A 23194-nucleotide genomic window follows, 5' to 3' on the forward strand; every position below is an offset into this window, starting at 1 on the left:
AAGCTGGGCACCACTGCTGACCTTTCTCTCCAGCTGCATACATAGCACCTTTCAGTGCTTTGACAGCCAGCCAGTAGAGAGGAAGCTTCCAGCTCAGTTCCATTTTCATTTCTCTCTGAAGGAGACATAGCCAGGTCATTTACTGTTCTGCTAGCCAGGTAGGAGAGGATTCAAAGAGAATTCAGCATCTGATTCAGTCCAGTGTCATCCCTCAGTGACATTTTCCTCCTGAGTCCAAACCAGTCAGCACTCAGGCCCACCTTAGTAAGTGATGAGAAGGCCTTACCAGGTGGCTGTTTATTTCTTCTCGCCTGAACCTTGGGTCCTAGCACTGGTAAGGCTTCCTGCATTGCAGCAGCCAGGGTTCTCCATGGTGCTTAAATAGGAGGAAAGTTATTTTTTATTTCTTGTCTGTTATTTTATTACTGCTAAGTTTTCTTTGCAAGCCTTTTTCATTTTCTCTGGAAAACCCTCTTCACATCTTCCTCCGTCCCATGCTTAGTTTCTCGGCTGGGCTCCCGGGTCCGGCCTGCTCAAGCCTGTGTATCCCGGTTGTAGCCCATTCCCTGGGTTCGTAAGTGCCTCTAAATAAATAATAAATAAATACATAAATAAATAAGTGTAACGATTGATAATCTATCCTCAGTCTGTTTATTTATCTTGTTAAAAAATAGACAAGAGCCCAAAAGTTCATAAGCTTTTCCTGAATTATAAAACCTGTATCATTACCATCTAGTTTTAGTGGGTAATTCAAGGAAATGGCATTGTGGTGTTTTAGAAGCCTCTGTAGACTTCTGATCACCAATGTGCTGGAGAAATCTTTAATAACCTATGGCTGTGGGAAGTGGCTCTACTACCCACTTGTGTAGTGTCTTTGTTGAATTTTTTTCAGTTAGTAACCAAAGGCTGTGGGGAGCAGCTCTACCCATGGTATAGTATCTTTGTTGAAATTTTTTCTCTTCTTAATTTTGATGCAGTATCTTACTCTGGCTGACCTGGAGCTCACTCTGTAGCCCCAGGCTGGCCTCAGAACTCCTCTCCATCATCCTAGCTGGGACTGAAGGTGTGCACTACCACTGGTTTTTGCTTTTTTGAGGTAGGGTCTCACTGTAGATCAGGCTGATCTGGACTTCTGTGTATTCTCAGGGTGGTCTCAAACTCACAGTGATGCCTCCTACCTCTGCCTCCTGAGTGCTGGGATTAAAGGTAAGGTGTATACCACCACCATTCCCTGCTTGTGCTTAGTAGGCAAAAATCTTAATAATAATGGTGTTAAATGTTTTATCTATTTTGACATACAAAAAACATTCCTGGGGTCTTTTGTAAGTCAATCAGCAGAATATTTTTTTACAGTATTGCATAAAAAGCTTGTTAATGCTTGAGCCACCATTGTTATCAGGGTTACCAGGCAGCAGTTGATTTCCACTTGTATATGTTAAATGTCAGTGATCCACAAGATGCTTCAGGTCAGAGAGACATGAGTGAAATTTTCAAGATGTGTGGAAATTGAGAGTTCATTAGGTGCCCTGATGTATCCTGAAGGTGTGAGGGCCGGCTCAAAGGAGATCAGCTGTTGTCCACTTGAAACAAATGTAAGCATTTGAAGGAAGTGGGGATTTCTACCCAGTGAAGTGTGTTGTATTGTGTAGAAGTTTAAACTGGTAATGTTACTTGGATTGGAAGGACAATCCTGGAGTAACAGATTTGTTCACTTGGGGTATTCTACATAGGGAAACTCATGCAAGTTTGATTGCCTGGATTAAATATGCAAGAAATATTTGGTGTTGAGCAGTGCCAGTTACATGCTTGGAGCTTGGCTTTCAAGAAAGGAACTAATTTGGATATAGTAAATTCTAATAAAAAAGACATTACCAGTCTAGTTTTGGACTTTTTCCCTGGGGGGTGGGAATATATATATATATATATATATATATATATATATATATATATATATATATATATATATATATATACACACACACACATACATGCATTACACATACACACACATATATAATTTTTTTTTTAATTTATTTATTTGAGAGCGACAGATACAGAGAGAAAGACAGAGAGAGGGAGAGAGAGGCAATGGGCGCGCCAGGGCTTCCAGCCTCTGCAAACAAACTCCAGATGCGTGCGCCCCCTTGTGCATCTGGCTAACGTGGGACCTGGGGAACCGAGCCTCGAACCGGGGTCCTTAGGCTTCACAGGCAAGCGCTTAACCGCTAAGCCATCTCTCCAGCCCCACATATATAATTTTATTACTATTATTATTTTGGTTTATTTAAGTAGGGTCTTGCTGTAGCCCAGAGACTTGAAATCCACTATGTAGTCTTCATGGTGCTTTGAACTCACAGCAGTCCTCCTTCCTCTGCCTCTGAAGTGCTGGGATTAAAGGTGTGTACCACTATGCCCAGCCATTTATATATATATTATTATATTATATATTATAATATATATATTTATTTATTTGAGAGAGAAAGGAAGGGGGGGGAGGGATGGGGTTGAGAGAATGGGCATGCTAGGGCCTTCAGCCACTGCAGACAAACTCCAGATTCATGTGCCACCTTGTGCATCTGGCTTACATGGGTCCTGGGGAATAATCAAGCCTAGAACTGGGGTCCTTAGGCTTCACAGGCAAGTGCTTAACCACTAAGCCATCTTTACAGCCCCACCCCATTTTTATTTTTTAATTTTTAAAAAATATTTATTAGCAAGCAGAGAGAGAGACAGTGGGTGCACCAGGGCCTCCCACTTCTGTGAATGGACTCCAGGTGCATGTGCTGCTTTGTGCATCTGGCTTTACATGAGAGCTAGGGAATTGGCCTTTGTTTCTTAGGTTTTGCAGGCAGCCGCCTTAGCTACTGAGCTTGGGGGTCATTTTTTATTTTACTTTTGAGGCAGGGTCTCACTCTGGCCCAGGCTGACCTGGAATTCATCATGCAGTCTCAGGGTGGCCTGGAGCTCATGATGATCCTCCTCCCTCTGCCTCCTGAGTGCTGGGTTTAAAGGCCTGCGCCACCACACTCGGCAGGGTCATTTTTAAATGCCTGATACTGAGAATGATTTGTTAGAAGATGTAAGAGCCTGGCGTGGTGGTGCACACGCCTTCAAGCCCAGCACTCAGGAGGCAGAGGGAGGAGGATCATCATGAGTTCAAGGCCACCCTGAGACTATAATGTGGTTAGTGAGATCCTACCTTGAAAAACCAAAAAAAAGGCAGATGTACAAAAATCGTATCCCAAGATCTACATGCCTGTTACCTGTGGCTACTTTGTGCATTGTGTTCATTAGAATAGCAGATGTGGGCTAGAGAGACAGCTTAGCTGTTAAGCACGTGCCTGTGAAGCCTGAGGACCCCGGTTCAAGGCTCGATTCCCCAGGACCCACGTTAGCCAGATGCACAAGGGGGCGCATGTGGCTGGAATTTGTTTGCAGTGGCCGGAGGCCCTGGTGCGCCCATTCTCTCTCTTTCTCTGTATGTCGCTCTCAAATAAATAAAAATGAACAAAAAAAAAAAAAAAATTAGGAAAAAAATGAATAGCAGATGCATGGAGGTTCTCAGCCTTGCTATTCACAAGACTTCCGAGGCCGTGCTTGGTGGAGCTTACAGAGGACATGGGCTAAGGTCTAGGGAGGTGGCTCAGGAGTTACAGGTACTTGGTTATAAAGCCTGATGGCTCAGGTTCAACTCTCCAGGACCCAAGTTAAGCCAGATGCACAAAGTGGCACCTGTGTTTGGAGGCTTATTTGTACTGAAAAGAAGCTCTAGTGTGCCCACACACTTCCCCCCTCAAATAGATAGATGATAGATAAAAAAATATACTTAGGATGGCTTCTCCAAGGGATAAACTAGATCTGATAGTTTAGCCTGTTTATAAAAAACTGTTTGAAAACTGTTTATTGAATTTCTTTCTGGCTTTTACATCAGGGTAGAAAAGGAAGTGGTGCTGAGGTTGTTTAAATTTTAAGGTAAAAAATGTTTAAAGTGTAGGACCCTAAATAATTGTTAGCATATCAAAACAACTGTTTTTGTTATTAAAGTGATTACTTCAAAATCAGCTCTTTCCAGGAAGGTGTTTCCCTTGTAGAGGCGCGAGGAGCAGAGTGGTGGCTGTGAGGCCTGCGCTTGCTTGCAGCTGCGCCACGCGCTGCGCTGCTGACGGGCTGTGAGTGCGGTGCTTCTGGCTTCTGTGGGGACGTGGATTAAATTTTGCAAATGCTTCATAGTCATCCATTTCTGCTTGGGCTGTTGGCTGTGACCCTGACACCTGTTCTTTGTTTTTCTTTAGTGTGTCGTCGGAGGCTGCAATGCCAGCTTTGCTTCTCAGGGAGGGCTAGCTCGCCATGTGCCCACACACTTCAGTCAGCAGAATTCCTCAAAAGTTTCTAGCCAGCCAAAGGCCAAAGAAGAGTCTCCTTCTAAAGCTGGCATGAACAAGAGGAGGAAACTGAAGAACAAAAGGAGGCGCTCCTTACGTAAGTGCTGCACTGCAAAAGTCTGTGTTTGTTGTGGGCTTGAGGGCACCTCCTGCTCATCTTGGCTTGTCTAAGAATCTAGTGACACACACTTGTAAATTAAGGAATATAGTGTGTGGGACCACAGAATAAATATATGGAATTACATGTTGAGGACTCTGCTTGGATTCTTTAGAAAGTTTCATCCATTCCCAAGTAGTGTGTGTGGTATGTATATGTAACATATACAGTTGTTACGTGTTTAATTACCAGCTTATATATATAAAATATATCCTTGATGTTAAACATTGAAAGTAATAAGATGGTAGTTTTGCAAATGCAGGGAGCAGTATTGAACTTAAATTGTAGAGCCTAGAGCATACATTTGTGTCAGTTGACTAATGGATTCTGAAACAAGTGTGAGGTGTCATTAATGAATGGCTGAATTAATGTATGCATACATGCAAGCAATTGTGAAAGGTAGTGTTTGCAAGGGTGTCCCTTTTTTGGGGGGTTTGATTGACATGTAGACAATAAACCAGATGTGATCTAGGCCATACAACTGATTGTGAACACACTTAGGTTTGTGATACTGCAGAGCTGCAGTAGACAGGTGAACAGATGCAAAACTGACCTTCAGGTCTCAGGACTCTACGCAGAGGTCTGTGTATGACTGTACTTGCGTGTCCTCCCCCAGCCCCGGGTTCCTGCCACTTGACAGTGCAGACAACAAGGTGAAGGGCAAAAAGGGCAGTGTGAGGTTCAGCAGCTTTTGTCACGCCACTTGACAGTGCGGACAACAAGGTGAAGGGCAAAAAGGGCAGTGTGAAGTTCAGCAGCTTTTGTCACTGTTGCCAGCTTGAGTCACGGCTTCAGTGTGTCATTCACCGCACTAGTCTCCTTGCCAAAACACCTTACGAGAAGCAGCTGCAGGGCAAGAAGGGTTGATTTTGGGGAACCCAGCCCAAGGGATTGATGCTGGTGCTTAGTTTATTTTCCTTGTTTTCTCTTTGAAAATTTAATTTGTTGATTTATTTGAGTGAGAGAAAGAGAGAATGGGCATCCCCGGGCCTCTAGGCTCTGCAAACAAACTCCAGGTGCATGTGCTACGTTGTGCATCTGGCTTATGTGAATACTGGGGAATTGAAATTGGGCCCTTAGGCTTGGCGGGCAAGTGCCTTAGTGGCTAAGCCATAACTCTAGGCCCGTTATTTATTTATTTATTTATTTATTTATTTATTTATTTATTTATGTAGTTAATTGTTGGAGAGAAAGATGAATAGGCAAATATAGAGAGAATGGGCACACCAGGGCAACCAGGCACTGCAGATGAACTCCAGATGCATGACCTATCTTGTACATCTGGTTTACATGGATATTGGATGATCATACTTGGGTCCTTAGGCTTCCCAGGCAAGAGTCTTAAACACTAAGCCATTTCCCCAGCCCCAACTTCTCTTTTGTTATTCAGACTGGGATGCCATCCCATGAAATGACACCACCCACAGTTAAGGTGTTTATTTTTCCCTTAGTTAAGCGAATCCAAAGACTTCTTACTGACATGCCCAGAGATTCATCTCTTGTATGACTCTAGGTCCAACGTCCAGTCAGGCTCTCATTCAAGATTGACCATTACATTTGCAAACAAGGAATGACTGCTTTGAGTGATTTAGGACTAACAGTTAATTTCTTTTGGCCCTTAATCTTAGGAAAAGCATTTCCTTGAAAAGCAGAGAGAAACTGTACTCCCGCTCCCACCCCAGGAGCCACAGAAAAGGAATTTCTCTCTCTAGCATTAACCAGAATCTTCACTATTTCTCACTCACTGCCCCACTTCCCACATCTAATGGCCTTTTCTTTTGGATTTCCTGAAGTAATTGCATTTTTGTCTTGTGGGTTCTGCTAGTTGATTTTTGGCTTATTTCTTGAGGAAAAAGTAGTTAGAACAAGTTGTGTGGTGTGTCTTCTGTTGAGTAGGCCAGCTGGTGAAATTGCTCTCCTAGAGCAGTTTGATACGTGTATTGGTGTTCTGAGAGCTCTACAAATTCCCACAGTTGGTAAATCAAGCCAGGGTCTTATTTACTTATTAGTATTAAAAACAAAATATTTTCTTTATCTTTGGGGGTGGGGGGAGTGTTAAGAGAAAATGGGCACTCCAGGACCTCCCAGCCACTGGAAAAGAACTGCCGATACATGCACCACCATTTGCATCTGGCTTTTGTGTATTCTGGGAAATTGAACCTGGGTCATTAGATTTTGCAGACAAGTACGTTAATGGCCAAGTATCACCCAAGCCCTAGTTATTTATTTGTTTTACTTGAGGGTGACAGAGGGAGAAAGAGGCAGAGAGCCCACCTCCAGCCACTACAAACAAACTCCCTACGTGTATGCCCCTTGTGCATCTGGCTAACGTGGGTCCTGGGGAATCAAGCCTTGAACTGGGGTCCTTAGGCTTCACAGGCAAGCGCTTAACCACTAAGCCATCTCTCCAGCCCTATTTTTTTTTGTTTGTTTTTTTTAAGAGGAACTTTATTAGATTAAGAGAAGGAAAGGAGAGAGAATACGAAGAACTCCTGTCAGTGAGGAGTCAGGAGGGTGTTAACCCCTTATTTAGTTGTTAAGTCCTGTGACTTAATACACACTCCCTACAACTTGCTGTAAGCTGGGACATAGGTGAACTAATTGTCATTCAGAAATGGATTGTTAGTACTATAGCTCAGTGGTAGAATGTTTGCTTCACATAAGATCCTGTCTTTAGGTCCCTGTATTAAGAAAAAGTTCAGCAATATATTTGGCTGTGGTTAGTGGCCCATGCCAAGTCTACCTGTTTGGGTGGTGGTGAGGTGATATAGGAGTATCATTTGAACCCTAAAGGAGTTCAAAACCATCCTGGTTACATCCATCCTATTTCAAAAACATTTTTTTTTAAATTTGCAATTAAAAAATTGTGAGCCGGGCACATACCTTTTTAATCCCAGCACTTGGGAGGCAGAGGTAGGAGGGTCGCTGTGAGTTTGAGGCCACCCTGAGACTATACAGTGAATTCCAGGTCAGCCTGGGCTAGAGTAAGACCCTCCCTTGGAAAAAAGAAAACCAAAAAAAAAAAAAAAGTTTTTAAAGTTATAACAATTATTGGAAAATCACATAATTTTCTTTTCTTAAATATAAAAAAAAACATTTATTTGAGAGAGTGAAAAGAAAGAGAGAGAATGGGCACACAAGGGCCTCTAGCCACTGCAAATGAACTCCAGACGCATGCGTCACTTTGTGCATCTGGCTTACATGGATCCTGGGGAATCCTGAGGTATTTTGGCTTTGCAGACAAGTTCCTTGGCCTCTAATCCATCTGTCCAGCTTAAGAAATATCTTCTTGAAAGACCAGCACTAATATTGTCACCCTCAAATTTAGAAAACATTTAATTTTTTTTTTTGATTATTTATTTACAAGAGAGGAGAGAGAGAATGAGAATGAATGAATATGTTTGCTCTAGGGCCTCCAACCACTGCAAACAAACTCTAGATGTAAGCACCACCTTGTGTATCTGGCTTTACGTGGGTACAGGGGAATCAAACTGTGGTTCTTAGACTTTGCAAGCAAGCACTTTAACTGCTGAGCCATCTCTCCAGCCCATAGGAGAAATTGTGACATTAAAATTGAATGGTGATGAAATGCTGTGACGAACTTGAGACCAGCGTTGTGCCTGGAGATGCTCATCACCTTGCCAAAATGCAGAACTGGTACAGAGAGAGAGAGCAAAGCAGATGTACCGAGTTGAAACATGGGGTCATTTTTGGCTAATTACTTGTTCACAGTGAGATTTTATTATTTTTGTGGAAAGAGACAAATAGGCTGTTTAGCAGACACCTGTTTTTGTGTTGACTTGTAGCGCGACCACACGATTTCTTCGATGCACAAACACTGGATGCTATACGGCACCGAGCCATATGCTTCAACCTCTCAGCTCACATAGAGAGCTTGGGGAAGGGGCACAGCGTGGTTTTCCACAGTACTGTAAGTATTTCATGGTTTTTCTTTCAGATCATACAGACCTACAAAAGAATATACTATTACTTTCATCATCAGATTTCTAACTTACTCAAAACCTAAGAAAATAGATTTAAGCAAAACTCACAAGTTGTTGGATGTGGTCGTGCAGTCCCAGGTGTAATCCCCATCATTCCAGAGGCTGAGACGGGAGGGTTTTGAATTCAAGGCCTGAAGAGCTTAGAGACCCTGTCTCAAGGAATGGAATGTGTTTCAATGTGTTGGATTTCCCTTGCACACTTGAGGCTGTGTAATAAGTTCAGTCTCCAGTACTGTAGGATGAAAAGAAAAAATAGGTCATTAAGTAAAAGCTTTACAAGGATTTTTTTTTTTTTAATTAAATGTGTTTGGTTCCAAGGATGCCATCCTGAGTGTCCAGACTGGTGAAAAAATACCACATTATAAACAGTTTATTTCTTGGGTGACTAAGCTTTCAGTCCACAACAAATAGTGTCAGTTTGCAAGCACAGGGTGGTGGGGAGGCAGGCAGGCAGGCAAGAAGGGAGGAACGGACAGAGGGATGGGGGGGGATGGGTATGCAAGGTACCCCTACCACTACAAACAAATTCTAGATGCATGTGCCACTTTGTGCGTCTGGTATTATGTGGTTACTAGGGAGTCAAACTCAGATTCTTGGGCTTTGCAGGCAAGGACCTTAAATGCTGAGCCATCTCTCCAGCCTAAAAGAAATGTCAGTTTGTAAAAGTAGTAAGATCAGTTGTTTGTGGTTAATTGGAGCTAAGTTTTTAAAAATATTTTTATTTTATTTGCAAGCACAGAGAGTGGAGAGAGAAAATGTTTGAATGCACGCCCATGGACTCTGCACTGCAAAGTCCAGAAGCATGTGGCACTTTGTGCATCTGGCTTCACATGGGTATGGGGGATTGAACCTGGGTTGCCAGGCCTTGTAAGCAAGTGCCTTTAACTGCTGAGTCATCCCCCTAGCTCGATTTGTAGTCAATTTTATTGTCCTGTCCTTTTTAAATGGGTATAATTTGGCGTAGATTAGTAAGTGTAGATCATGAAGAGATTCTTGGCAATTTGAATTCCTAGAAAAAAATGAGTATTTAATTTTGGTTTTTGAAATGTAGAATATGCCAAGTTTAATCTCCTTTATGTTTTTCCATTACACGTAGTCAGCATGCATGAGACGTGAAATATTGCTTTAACTGTTAGCTAGCAATTGATGTCTTGTTAGAGAACTTCATTGTTGACAAATATGTAGAGTGTTTTTTGCCTTCTCTTCCCCTCCTGATCACACACCCAGCTTTCTGTTACTTTTTTTTTTAATTGTTTGTTTTGTTTTTTGAGGTAGGGTCTTGCTCTAGCCCAGGCTGACCTGGAATTCACTATGTCATCTCAGGATGGTCTTGAACTCATGCCTCCTATCTCTACCTCACAAGTGCTTGAATTAAGGGTGTTCGCCACCACACCTGGCTTCCTGTGCTTTTTCTCCTTCATTACCTATTTTGCTTTATTTTTTAACTCCATACATTCCATGGACTGTCTCCCAAAGCCCTTGTCAAAAAAAACTGGATGGGCTGAAGAGATGGCTTAGCCTGTGCCTACGCAGCCTAAGAACCCAGATTTGATTCCCCAGACCCATGTAAACTAGATGCACAAAGTGGCAACATGCGTCTGGGGTTCGTTTCCAGTGGCTGGAGGCCCTGGTGCAACCATACCCCCAACCTCTCGCCCCCCCCCCCCCCCAATAAAAATGAAAAAGCAACTGATTTAGTACTGCGGGAAGCAATTTGCTTTGCTGGGTTTCCTGATGGCTATCAATTATAAAAATAAGGAAATGTTAACTCTAGTGTATTATATAGATAATGACCTTAGGAATTGAGTGGCAAACTCTTTTTGGTACTAGAGGAGTAAATTTTTATTTTATTTTGTTTTGTTTTTTTGAGGTAGGGTCTCACTCTGGCCCAGGCTGACCTGGAATTCATTATGTAGTCTCAGGGTGGTCTCTAACTCCTCTGCCTCCCGAGTGCAGGGATTAAAGGCATGCGCCACCACACCCGGCTTTAGAGGAGAAATTTGAAAGAAGATCTTGTAGTGGTTCATGTTGATGTGTTGTAATATGTTCAGATCTGGCTGGAATATAGTGAATGTAACTTTATAACCTCTATTCAGGTTGAATGAGCAAGAAATAAACAGTAGTGGATTGTATTTTCCCAGCCCTTAGAAGGCTGAGGTAGAAGGATTGCCATGAGTCTAGGTCAGTCTAGACTAGGGTGTGACCCTACTTAAAAAAATAAATAAATAAAACATCCAAAAACCAAAATAACAACAAATCAGATCAAAACATAATGAAAGGTTCAAGGTTTAAAATGAATCATAGGGAATTAAATTGAGGATGTTTTTAATCACCATACAAACACTGCTGCTCCGTAGCTCAGGTTTTTCAGAGGACAAAACTAGGAACCAGAATGGCTGCATATTCCCAGTAACTCCTCAGTGTGGTTGTGTACTGCTATTAAGGTGCCTGTACCTGTACTCACTCCCCAAGTCCATTCATGCAGAACTCTGGTGATATGTAGACTAAATTGTGGCAAGGGAAAGCCAGAAAGTAGAACAATGTTTAGGTATCAGTTCTAAATATTTTGGAATAGAATTTTGAATGTTGGAAAGTAGGTAAGACTCTGAGGGAGAGTGAAGAATTGCATATGTGGAATCAGTGTCAGAAGATGGGTACAGAGGAGGGCATTTTCTGAGACTGCATGATGGCAGAGGTAGGAGTCTGAGGAGGACTACTGTCCTCATGCTCCTTTCCATGTAGTCGCTTATTGACAGCCTCTGTATATTCCCAGTCCACCTTGATCACAATCTGCTCCCACCATCCTCTTTCCCCCTCCACTGAACCCCTTCTTTCCAACTAGACCCATTCCAAATTTATTGTCACCATGTATTCTTTTTTGTTTTTTTTTGAGATAGGGCCTTTATTTAGCCCAGGCTGACCTGGAATTCACTATATTTAGTCTCAGACTGGCCTTAACTCACAGTGCTCCTCCTACCACAGGCTCAAAGCACCGGGATTAAAGATATGTGCCACAAACCTGTTTGTTTTTGCCTCCTATTATGCAGTTCTTGTAGGCCGCCGCATCACCGTGAGGCCATGGCGTGCAGCACTGCATAGTTTCTGGAAGACAGTATTCCAGGTCACCGCTTCCCTTCCTTTGTTTGGCTCTTACATTCTTGTAGCCTCCTCTTCCACGATGGTGCCTGAGCCTGGAAGGTGTGATAGAGATGTTTCTGTCAGTGCAGAACACTCCATTTTCACTTTCTCAGCACTGCTGAGTTTTGCCTGCCCAGTTGTCCATTTGCATGGCCACATACCTGCATAAATAAACTTCTGTAATTAAATGTTATTGGGTTGGGAAGATGGCTTAGAGGTTAACTATCTATACTATTTACAATATATATACTTTTTTGGGGGTGGAGGAAACAAGCAAAGCCTGTTGGCAGGGGTTCAATTCCCCAGCCAAAAAGCTTGAAGGGAGTTTGTTTGCAGTAGCAAGAGACCTTGGTATATGTATGTACACGCACATGCACACACGTGTGCAAATAAAATTTTTTTTTAATGAGAGCAGCATTAATATGTGGGCATAAACCTACTTAGAGGCAATATGGTGAGCATAATACCTGTTTAGGCAAACAAAAAGTGTAACATTCTCCTAAGAGTTAGGACCTTCCCAGCCTTTGGATTTGAGTAGGTTTTCAGTACCTAGGGAGAATTCTGGTCCATAAGAGTAATGTTTTACTGGCTCAGAAGAGTAATGTCTTGCCAGGCAGTTTAATTTTAAAGTTTGTGCACATAGGTTTTTGATTTGCTAGCCAAGTACTTCCCCTAACCCCAAACATCTTTACCTTTAAGAAGTAATCTCAGCTGGCCTCAACTCACAGTGATGCACCTACCTCTGCCTCCCCAAGTGCTGGGATTAAAGGTTTGTGCCATTAATAGTGTCTATTCTTCTCACTTTTTTTTTAATGGGCCTTAAAAATATTTCATTGAGATGAAAGAGAGAATGTGTGTGCGAGGGCCTCTTGTGGCTGCAACACACTCCAACTGCATGTGCCACTTTGTGCATCTGGCCTTAATGTGGGCCTGGGATTTCATCTCAGGTTGAACCCCAGCTTGCAGTCCTTTATAAGCAAGCATCTTTAACCAGTGAGTGATCCCTCAGCCCCAGATTGTTTACTTTTTTAGAGTCTAGCTATGTAGCTGCCTCTGCTTCCTCAGTGCTAGGAGCATACTCTTGTGCTCTCAGTGTAAGGGTAGGATTGCTTATTGATACTGTTGTGGGTCACTTAAGATATTCCAGACATCAGAAGGGTAAGCTTTAGTGGTGGAGGACTTGCCTGTGTCTAGCCATTGGATCAATCCCCAGTACTGCCTTTGCAATTAAAATATGTAAAAACTGCACTGTAATTTTGTTAGCATTCTGCATTGCAAATAATTTGGTCCATTGCCTATAGTAGGTACTGAGTTCATTATACTCTGTGCTCTTTGAGGATGATGGAGAGATGGGTAATTAAAGTAGCATCATGTGCTGAAGTGGAATAACACAAGCCACTTTAGCTACACCTGTAACCTCAGTCCAGCATTCAGGAGTCGGGGCCACCCTGGCAGTATATCATGACTCCCTTTTAATAACAAAAAACACAAACAAGACTAACATAGTTTAGTGATAGACTGCTTGCTTAGTATGAACAAATGTTGGTTGGACACGCAGCACTGCAAAATAAAGTTTCCACAAAAATGTCAACAACATAAAACTACATAATTTATACTATAAATATTTTAACTTGATATGTGAAAATTTAAATAGATTTTGTAGGAGCTGGGTGTGGTGGCATAACCTTTCAATCCAACCTGGGCTAGAGTGAGACCCTACCTTGAAAAACCAAAGGAAAAATTATTATACAGGGCAAAAGTTATACTTTGCAATATTGGTTTCTTAATTTGGACCCCTCCAGTTGTACTTTTTTTTTTTTTAAAGGCATATGTTTATTTAAGCCACACATTTATGGTTGCTTTTTATAGATTCAGTACAGAATCAATACATTCCTTTTTAAAAATTTTTTTTGGTTTATTTTTATTAATTTATTTGAGAGCAACAGAGAGAAGGAGGGGGGGGGGAGAGAGGGAGGGGGGGAGAGAATGGCCTCACCAGGGCTTCCAGCCACTGCAAACGAACTCCAGATGTGTGCGCCCCCTTGTGCATCTGGCTAATCTGGGTCCTGGAGAATCGAGCCTCGAACCAGGGTGCTTAGGCTTCACAGGCAAGCGCTTAACCACTAAGCCATCTCTCCAGCCCCACTTGTACTTCTTGATTAAATTATACCTCTTAGGCTGGAGAGATGTTTTAGTGGTTAAGGCGTTTGCCTTCGAAGCCTAACAACCCTGATTTTCCAGCGCCCAAATAAAGGCAGATACACAAAGTAGCACATGCATCTGGAATTTGTTTGCAGTGGATGGAGGTTCTGGCATGCCCATTATCTCTGTCTCTCTCTGTATAACTCACTCTTTTTTTTTTTTTTTAAACAGACAGGTACCTTAACCGCTAAGCCACATCTCTAGCCCCACAGTATCTTTTTTAATCCTTTATGTTTTTATTTTTAAAATATTTGAGATTGAAAGAGAGATAAAAAAGAGAGAGAGAATGAGTGTGCCAGGGCCCTTGGCCACTGCAAATGAACTCCAGATGCATGTGCCATCTGGTGCATCTGGCTTAGAACATAGGACCTGGAGAGTTGAACCTGGGTCCTTAGGCTTTGTAGGCAAGTGCCTCAAACACTAAGCCATCTCTCCAGCCCCCTCTGTCTATATTTTTAAGTAATAAATAAACATTAAAAATAAATTGTATCATTTATTAATTTATTTTGGTTTTTCAAGGTAGGGTTTCACTGTAGCCCAAGCTAACCTGGAATTCACTGTGTAGTCTCAGGGTGGCCTTGAACTCATGGCAATCCCCCTACCTCTGCCTCCCAAGTACTGGGATTAAAGGTGTGTGCCACCATGCCTGGGTTACTTTTTGGTTTTTGAGGCAGGGTCTTACTCTAGACCAGGCTGGCCTAGAATTCACTATGTAGTCTCGGGCTGCCCTTGAAATCATAGCGATCCTCCTACCTCTGCCTCCTGAGTACTGGGATTAAAGGTGTGCACCACCATGCCTGGCTCTGTATACCTACTTTTTAACTTACAAAAAATTCTTTAATTTTTAAAAATTGATTTATTGAGAAAGAGAAAGGAGGGAAAGAGAAAGAGGCAGGTAGAGAGAGAATGGGTGCATCAGGGTCTTGTGCATCTGGGTTACTTGGGTCCTGAGGAATCAAATCTGGGTCCTTTGGCATTGCAAGAAAGACTCTTAACCACTAAGCCATCTCTCTAGCCCTGTTTTTTGTTTTTTTTTTAAATATACAGAGATTTTAGGTATCTGTCATCCTAATCTACACTTAAGTTGGTACATACTCTATTAACCAGTATTATAGGCAGTTGAAGAGCTACAGATACATTAATGATCTAGTAAGAAAATTGATTGTTTTAAATAGTTTATGGTTTGGGAAGCCATAATCCAACCAGAAGGACTTCAGAAAAATGAATCACATTAGACAAGTGAGGTTCCATAGGCCCCCACCTTAGGAGCTTCGTACACCACACTGTCTGACTATCTTCAGTGCCCAGACCTTTGACAGCTTCAGTCAGGAATGGTTGTTCCATTTGTGTTTGGATGTTTTCTTTCTCTTCTACTTGTTTTTATTCTTGTTAGCTTTGTTGGTTCAGATGTGTTTGAAGGTTGCAGTGAAGTGTTAATGTCCCTGAGCATTAGGTGTTCCTAAATCCAGGCTTGTTGCACCAGAATTAGAAGTCCACTGATGCACTTTGTGAAAATCTACCTTGCGTCTTGGAGATTTCAGTGCGTGGTAGAGGAGGTTTTTTATGCTGTAATGTGGGGGTAAGATTGTGTGGTGGTATGGGCACTCTTGATTAGTACCAGGGCTTTAATCCTGGCAATCAGTGAGACAGAGAAAGGAGGTTCATTGTGAGTTTGAAGCCACCGTGGGCTACTAAGTGAGTTCAAGGTCAGCCTTGGCTAGAGTGAGACCCTGCCTCTGAAAAAATCAAAAGCCAAAAAGGTGCTTTTATTTTTGGCAGTACAGAAAAATGATGTTTTACTAATTATTTATGATGTTCTTTTCATATTACTAGGTGATAGCTAAAAGGAAAGAGGAATCTGGAAAGATAAAACTTTTGCTTCATTGGATGCCTGAAGACATGTAAGTGTTTGAAGTAGTGTATGGAACTAATGGACTAAGGATTTGTTTTCACTAAAATCGTAAGCGTGAAAATATGTCAACTAGAGACATTTAGTGAAAACAAGTCAGTAATTTTTAGTTGTTTGAAGGGGCAGTCTGAACATTATGAGACTACATCAGGGTCTAGAAAGATGACTCAGTGGCTAAAGGTGCTTTCTTACAAAGTCTGATGGGGCAGGTTCATATCCCCAGTACCCACATAAAGCCAAGTGCACAAAGTAGCAAATGTGTCTGGAGTCCGTTCGCAGTGGCAGGGTATCCTTGTGCGCCCATTCCCCCTCTCTCCTTCCAACTCTCTTCCTCTTTTTGCTTATAAATAAATTAAAAAAATATTTAAAAGCAACAGGAGAAGAATGTCTCAAGTTACAAGCCTTAAAACTAGCCTTTTAATTTAAAAACACATTGGTGTTGACAAAGTGTGAATGTGGCCCACACCATGCTTGAACTCGTGATCCTGTAGGATCTGCTGTGATGGGTTGTAGACACGAGCTACCGCACTCCTCTCTCATTGATTCTGAGAGTGGGATAGGGAAATAAAGATAGGGTCTTTTATAGCTCAGGCTGGTCTAGAACTCCTGCCTCTATCTTCTAGTGCTGAGAGTACAGGTGTGGCTTCTTGTTGATTTTTGTTTGTTTGTTTTTCGAGGTAGGGTCTCACTCTAGCCCAGGCTGACCTGGAATCCGCTCTGTATTCTCAGGGTGGCCTCGAACTCATGGCAATCCTCCTACCTTTGCCTCCTGAGTGCTGGCATTTTGCCAGATCTTTTAATACTGTAAGCGTGGTTCTTATTTTTTAACTTTTTAGAATGTGTGTGTGGTATGCATGCTTGTATGTATGGATGCACTTTTGTGTGCATGCATGTGTGGACCAGAGGTTAAAATCAGGGTCTATCCTCAGCTGATCTCCATTTTAGTTGGTGTGTGTGTGTGTGTGTGTGTGTGTGTGTGTGTGTTTTTCCTTTGGTTTTCTGAGGTAGGGTCTCATGCTAGCTCAGGCTGACCTGGAATTCACTTTGTAGTCTCAGGGTGACCTCGAACTCTTGACAATCCTCCTACCTCTGCCTTCCAAATGCTGGGATTAAAGAAGTGTCCCACCCCACCTGGCTGGTTTTTCTTGTTGTTGTTGTTGAAATATATTTATTTATGAGAGACTTACAGAGAATATTGGCATGCCAGGGCCTCCAGTTACTGCAAATGAACTCCAGATGCATGTGCCACCTTGTGTATCTGGCTTTACATGGGTACAGGGAAATTGAACCCAGGTCATTAGACTTTGCAGGCTACCACTGTAACCACTCATCCATCTCTCCAGCTATCTCTCTATTTCTTGAGACAGGATCTTATACTAAACTCTGAGCTTACTGATTGAGCTAGACAGGCTAGCCAGCATCACCATCCCTGGTTTAAAAACGTTTCATCATGCCTGGATTATAGGTTGGTGCTGAGGATCCAAATTCAGATCCTAATTACCTACCTTCTTAGCCCCCTGGTGTGTGTTGTTGAGGGAGGGTCCCATGTAACCTACAATGTCTTCAACTTCACTGTATAATTGAGTCTGGCTTTGGACTCCTGATACTTTTGTTTTTCTCTCCCAAGTACTAGGATTACAGATGTGTGCCATCATCTCTGGCTAACATGATTACTTAAAAAGTAGTTTCAGATTCATATGTCTCTGTAATCTTACTATTTTGGAAACTGAATAATCCAAGTAGCAGACTACTGTCATTTGACTTACTTATTTTAGAAAGAGGAAGGCAGATAGAGAGAATGGGTGCACCAGGGCCTCCAGGCACTGCAAACGAATTCCAGATGCGTGTGGGTCCTTGTGCATCTGGCTTTATGTGGGTACTAATGAATCAAACCTGGGTCTAGGTTTCCCAGGCAAGTACCTCAACCACTAAGCGTGTGCGTGCTCCCCCCCCTCTTTTAAGTTGACTTTAGAAGTTTTCAAATTATTTATTTACTTATTTATTATTTATTCCCTTCTTATTGACAACTTCCATACTTAACAGAAAATACACCCCCTTTCCCTTTCACAGACCCACCCTCCATCATGTCCCCTCTCCTCTCTCCAATAGTCTCTTTTGATGTCATTAACTTTCTTTTTTTTTTTTTTTTTTTTTTTTTTTGGTTTTTCAAGGTAGGGTCTCACTCTGGTCCAGGCTGACCTGGAATTAACTCTGTAGTCTCAGGGTGGCCTCGAACTCATGGTGATCCTTCTACCTCTGCCTCCCCAGTGCTGGGATTAAAGGCGTGCGCCACCACGCCCGGCCTGATGTCATCAACTTTCCCTCCTGTTATGAGGGTCTTGTGAAGATAGTGCTAGGCACTGCGAGGTTATGGATATCAATCAAGGGCAAGGCCAGTTTCTTCTGTCTGGTCAGTTGCATTGTAAGCAGTCCTACCCTTCCTTTGGCTCTTAACATTCTTTCCACCAACTCTTTTGCAATGGACCCTAACCCTTGAAAGGTATGATAGAGATGTTTTAGTGTAGAACATTCCTCTGTCATGTCTTCTTAGAACTCTGCTGCCTGTTGGGTCATCCCAGTACTCACTGCCATCTGAAAAGAGAAACTTCTCTAATCAAAAGTGAGAGTAGAATTAGCTGGGAATGGTGGCGCATGCCTTTCATCCCAGCACTCGGGAGACAGAGGATGGAGGATCACCGGGTGTTTGAGGCCACCTTGAGGCTACTTTGTTAATTCCAGGTCAGCCTAGGCCAGAGTAAGACCCTACCTTGGAAAATAGAAAAAAATATTTCTAAAAAGTAAGAGTAATATTAATATATGGGTATAAATGTTAAGTAAAGTACGTACTGGAGAGTTTGGTACTTCTCTATTTTTATAGGATTAAATATCTCTTAATTCAGAATTTGGTTCACATGCATGGAATTTTTTCCCCCCTTTTAAAACTATTTTATTGACAGCTTCCATAAGTATAGACAATAAACATGATAATTCCCACCCCAATTTCCATTCTTCCTCTCTCACATCCACTCTCCCTCTACTGAATACCTTCTCTCTTCCAACCAGTCTCTTTTGTCTTGATGTCATCATCTTTTCCTCTTATTATGAGGGTCATGTGTAGGCAGTGTCAGGAACTGCGACGTTAATGAGTATCCAGGCCATTATGTATCTGGAAGAATACATTGTGAGCACCCCTACCCTTCCTTTGACTCTTACATTCTTTTTTTTTTTTTTTTTTTATTTTTTTATTTTTTTGGTTTTTTGAGGTAGGGTCTCACTCTGGTCCAGGCTGACCTGGAATTAACTCTGTCATCTCAGGGTGGCCTTGAACTCATGGCGATCCTCCTACCTATGCCTCCCGAGTGCTGGGATTAAAGGCGTGCGCCACCACGCCCGGCTTTTTTTTAATTTTTATTAATATTTTCCGTGATTATAAAATATATCCCATGGTAATTCCCTCCCTCCCCACCCCCACACTTTCCCATTTGAAATTCCATTCTCCATCATATTACCTCCCATTACAATCATTGTAATTACATATATACAATATCGACCTATTAAGTATCTTCCTCCCTTCCTTTCTTTTCACTTTATGTCTCCTTTTTAACTTACTGGCCTCTGCTACTAAGTATATTCCTTCTCACGCAGAAGCCCAGTCATGTGTAGCTAGGATCCACATATGAGAGAGAACATGTGGCGCTTGACTTTCTGGGCCTGGGTTACCTCACTTAGTATAATCCATTCCAGGTCCATCCATTTTTCTGCAAATTTCATAACTTCATTTTTCTTTACCACTGAGTAGAACTCCATTGTATAAATGTGCCATTAATCCATTCCAGGTCCATCCATTTTTCTGCAAATTTCATAACTTCATTTTTCTTTACCGCTGAGTAGAACTCCATTGTATACATGTGCCACATCTTCATTATCCACTCATCAGTTGAGGGACATCTAGGCTGGTTCCATTTCCCAGCTATTACAAATTGAGCAGCAATAAACATGGTTGAGCACGTACTTCTAAGGAAATGAGATGAGTCCTTTGGATATATGCCTAGGAGTGCTATAGCTGGGTCATATGGTAGATCAATCTTTAGCTGTTTTAGGAACCTCCACACTGTTTTCCACAATGGCTGGACCAGATTGCATTCCCACCAGCAGTGTAGAAGGGTTCCTGTTTTTCCACATCCCCGCCAACATTTATGATCATTTGTTTTCATGATGGTGGCCAATATGACAGGAGTGAGATGGAATCTCAATGTAGTTTTAATCTGCATTTCCCTGATGACTAGTGACGTAGAACATTTTTTTAGATGCTTATATGCCATTCGTATTTCTTCCTTTGAGAATGCTCTATTTAGCTCCATAGCCCATTTTTTGATTGGCTTGTTTGATCCCTTATTATTTAACTGTTTGAGTTCTTTCTATATCCTAGATATTAATCCTCTATCAGATATATAGCTGGCGAAGATTTTTTTTCCCATTCTGTAGGTTGCCTCTTTGCTTTTTTCACTGTGTCCTTTGCAGTGCAAAATCTTTGTAATTTCATGAGGTCCCAGTGATTAATCTGTGGTTTTATTGCCTGAGCAATTGGGGTTGTATTCAGAAAGTCTTTGCCAAGACCAATATGTTGAAAGGGTTCCCCTACTTTTTCCTCTAGCAGTTTCAGAGTTTCAGGTCTGATGTTAAGGTCTTTAAGCCATTTGGACTTAATTCTTGTGCATGGAGAGAGAGAAGAATCTATTTTTATAGGATTAAATATCTCTTAATTCAGAATTTGGTTCACATGCATAGAATTTTTTAAAAAAATTTATTACCATTTTCCATGATTATAAAAAAATATCCCATGGTAATTCTCTCCCTCCCCCTGACACTTTCCCCTTTGAAATTCCATTCTCCATCATATTACCTCCCCATCTCAATCATTGTACTTACATATATACAATATCAACCTATTAAGTACCCTCCTCCCTTCCTTTCTCTTCCCTTTATGTCTCCTTTTTAGAACTCCATTGTATAAATGTGCCATATCTTCATTATCCACTCATCAGTTGAGGGACATCTAGGCTGGTTTCATTTCCCAGCTAGTATAAATTGAGCAGCAATAAACATGGTTTAGTACGTACTTCTGAGGAAATGAGATGAGTCCTTCGGATATATGCCTAGGAGTGCTATAGCTGGGTCATATGGTAGATCAATCTTTAGCTGTTTTAGGAACCTCCTCACTGATTTCCACAATGGCTGGACCAGATTGCATTCCCACCAGCAGTGTAGAAGGGTTCCTGTTTTTCCACAACCCAGCCAACATATATGATCATTTGTTACATGGAATTTTTTTAAAGTGGATCTTAATTTGGGGGTGGGGATATATTTCCATCTGCCTCCTTTTGCTTTTGTTCTACCATTTTTCTACATCCTCAGCTCATGAATTTTCTTTTCTTAGTGAAAAAACTTGCTGTGAGATTTGTCATTAAGAATAACAGTCACTTAGAAGCCCAGGTAGTTCTACTACCCAAACTGCCTAATCCTCCCTAGCTTCATTTTCCTCATTTATGCTCCCATTTCAAGCCAAACTTCTAAGTAGACAGTCTCAGAACCTCACTGTAGCCATATCAGACTGGCAGGAACAGTTGGGAATATAAAGATATGTGAAGGATAAAGTTAGGGTTTTAAAATTGTGTTTTTCCCCCTTTCATTTCATAGCCTGCCAGATGTATGGGTGAACGAAAGTGAACGACATCAATTAAAAACTAAAGTAGTTCATTTATCAAAGCTACCCAAAGATACTGCCTTGCTTTTGGACCCAAACATATACAGGTAATTTATTTTTTGTCATTATATTTAATTTTGAATTGTAAACTTAAACTTCCCTAAACTTTGGAAGAGTTGCACTTATTTTCAAGTACATGTTTGGCTACTTATTCAAGTACACTTTTTCTTCACCAAAATACCAAGGTCAGTGTGTAGTTGAGGTTCTCAATCTTAACACCCAAAGTCTGGAACCTTCTGAGTAGCACATTAGTCCTCAAAGAGTGTCACATTGTAGATGTGTGAATTTAGGGCAGTGTCCAACATATTTTCTTGCGTATGATTTTTGTTGTTGTTTTTTTTTTTTTTTTTTTTTTTTTTTTGAGGTAGGGTTTCACTCTAGTCTGAGTTGACCTGCAACTCACTGTGTAGTCTCAGGGTTGCCTGGAACTCAGCCTTCGTCCTACCCCTACCTCCCAAGTGCTGGCATTGAAGACGTGCATCACCACGCCCAGCACTTGCGTGTGATTTTTTTTTTTAATAACTTTTTAAGTATTTTTATTTGACAGAGAAAGGAGGGGGGAGAGAATGAATGAATGAATGGGTGCACCAGGGCCTCCAGCCACTGCACACCAACTGCAGACGCATGCGCCCCCTTGTGCATCTGACTAACGTAGGTCCTGGGGAACCAACCTGGTCCTTTAGATTTGCAGGCAAACGCCTTAACTGCTAAGCCATTCCTCAAGCCCTTGTGTATGATTTCAATTGCATTTTTTGTAGATGGGGGTCAAATTATAGACCACACTAAGTTCAATATGTAATGGACACTGGCCTTAAGCTCCTGTTCTTCCTTCCTCTACCTCCCACATGCTAGGATTACAGGCATATACTTTCATATTTCACATTTCTGGTGTCGGGTGGGGTGGGATGTTGAGGCTGTGTCTTAGAAGCTCACTCTGTAGCCAAGGTGGGCCTTGAGTTTGTGGCATCCTCCTGCCTCAGCTTCCTGAGTGTTAGAATTATAAGAATGAGTTTTCTTTATTCTAGATTTATTAAAAATAAAAGGAATCTTCTTCCTTAAATACAGTATAATACAGAAAGAATGAAGTTCATGAAACAAAGTTTTGCATACATCCTAATAAAAATCATTCAGACAAGAATCATGAAAAGATGTTACATCTCTAGAAGTGCAGGTGTGGTAAGGAATAGAGTTAGTGATACAGCCTTAAAGTTCCTCCTCACAAATACTATTTCAGAACACAGCTAAGCCGTCTCTCCAGGCTTCTAACAGGTTGTCATGGACTGGGAATAGTTCCCACGTGTCCTCAATATCCTATGGCTCATTGAAAATTTAAATATTTATTTGCAAAGGAAGGGAGAGAGAACTAGAAATAGGCCTCTCACACAGGCTTTATGTGGGCACTGAGGACGTGCTGCTCTTTGTGATGAGGATTGAATGGGCGAGGTAGTCTGCCTTTAGACCTGGTTCTAGAGCTCAGAATGGACAGTGTGGGAATGATCCTGCTCTGCCTGCTGCAGCTCCTTTCCTCCTGCGCTTCTCTCCAGATAACGGACTCTTGTGCTGTTGGAGGAAGAAGCAATTCAGTGATTATTCAGTTTTAGTGAAAATGCTTTACCTAAGGTCCACTCACATTTAGAT

At 41.7% G+C, this 23194-nt stretch overlaps 1 protein-coding gene across 1 annotated transcript in view; it reads left to right on the forward strand.

Moving 5' to 3' along the window:
- The window catches only part of Aebp2 (AE binding protein 2), a 63530-nt gene that overhangs the window by 36931 nt on the left and 3405 nt on the right, over window positions 1–23194 (forward strand). The window contains exons 4-7 of the mRNA XM_004670930.2: window positions 4293–4479; window positions 8346–8470; window positions 15717–15784; window positions 21490–21603. Of these exons, the coding sequence (XP_004670987.2) occupies window positions 4293–4479; window positions 8346–8470; window positions 15717–15784; window positions 21490–21603 (494 nt within the window). The remainder of the gene's footprint in view (window positions 1–4292; window positions 4480–8345; window positions 8471–15716; window positions 15785–21489; window positions 21604–23194) is intronic.

Source organism: Jaculus jaculus, chromosome 22 (assembly GCF_020740685.1).
Source record: "Jaculus jaculus isolate mJacJac1 chromosome 22, mJacJac1.mat.Y.cur, whole genome shotgun sequence".
Classification (NCBI taxonomy): domain Eukaryota; kingdom Metazoa; phylum Chordata; class Mammalia; order Rodentia; family Dipodidae; genus Jaculus; species Jaculus jaculus.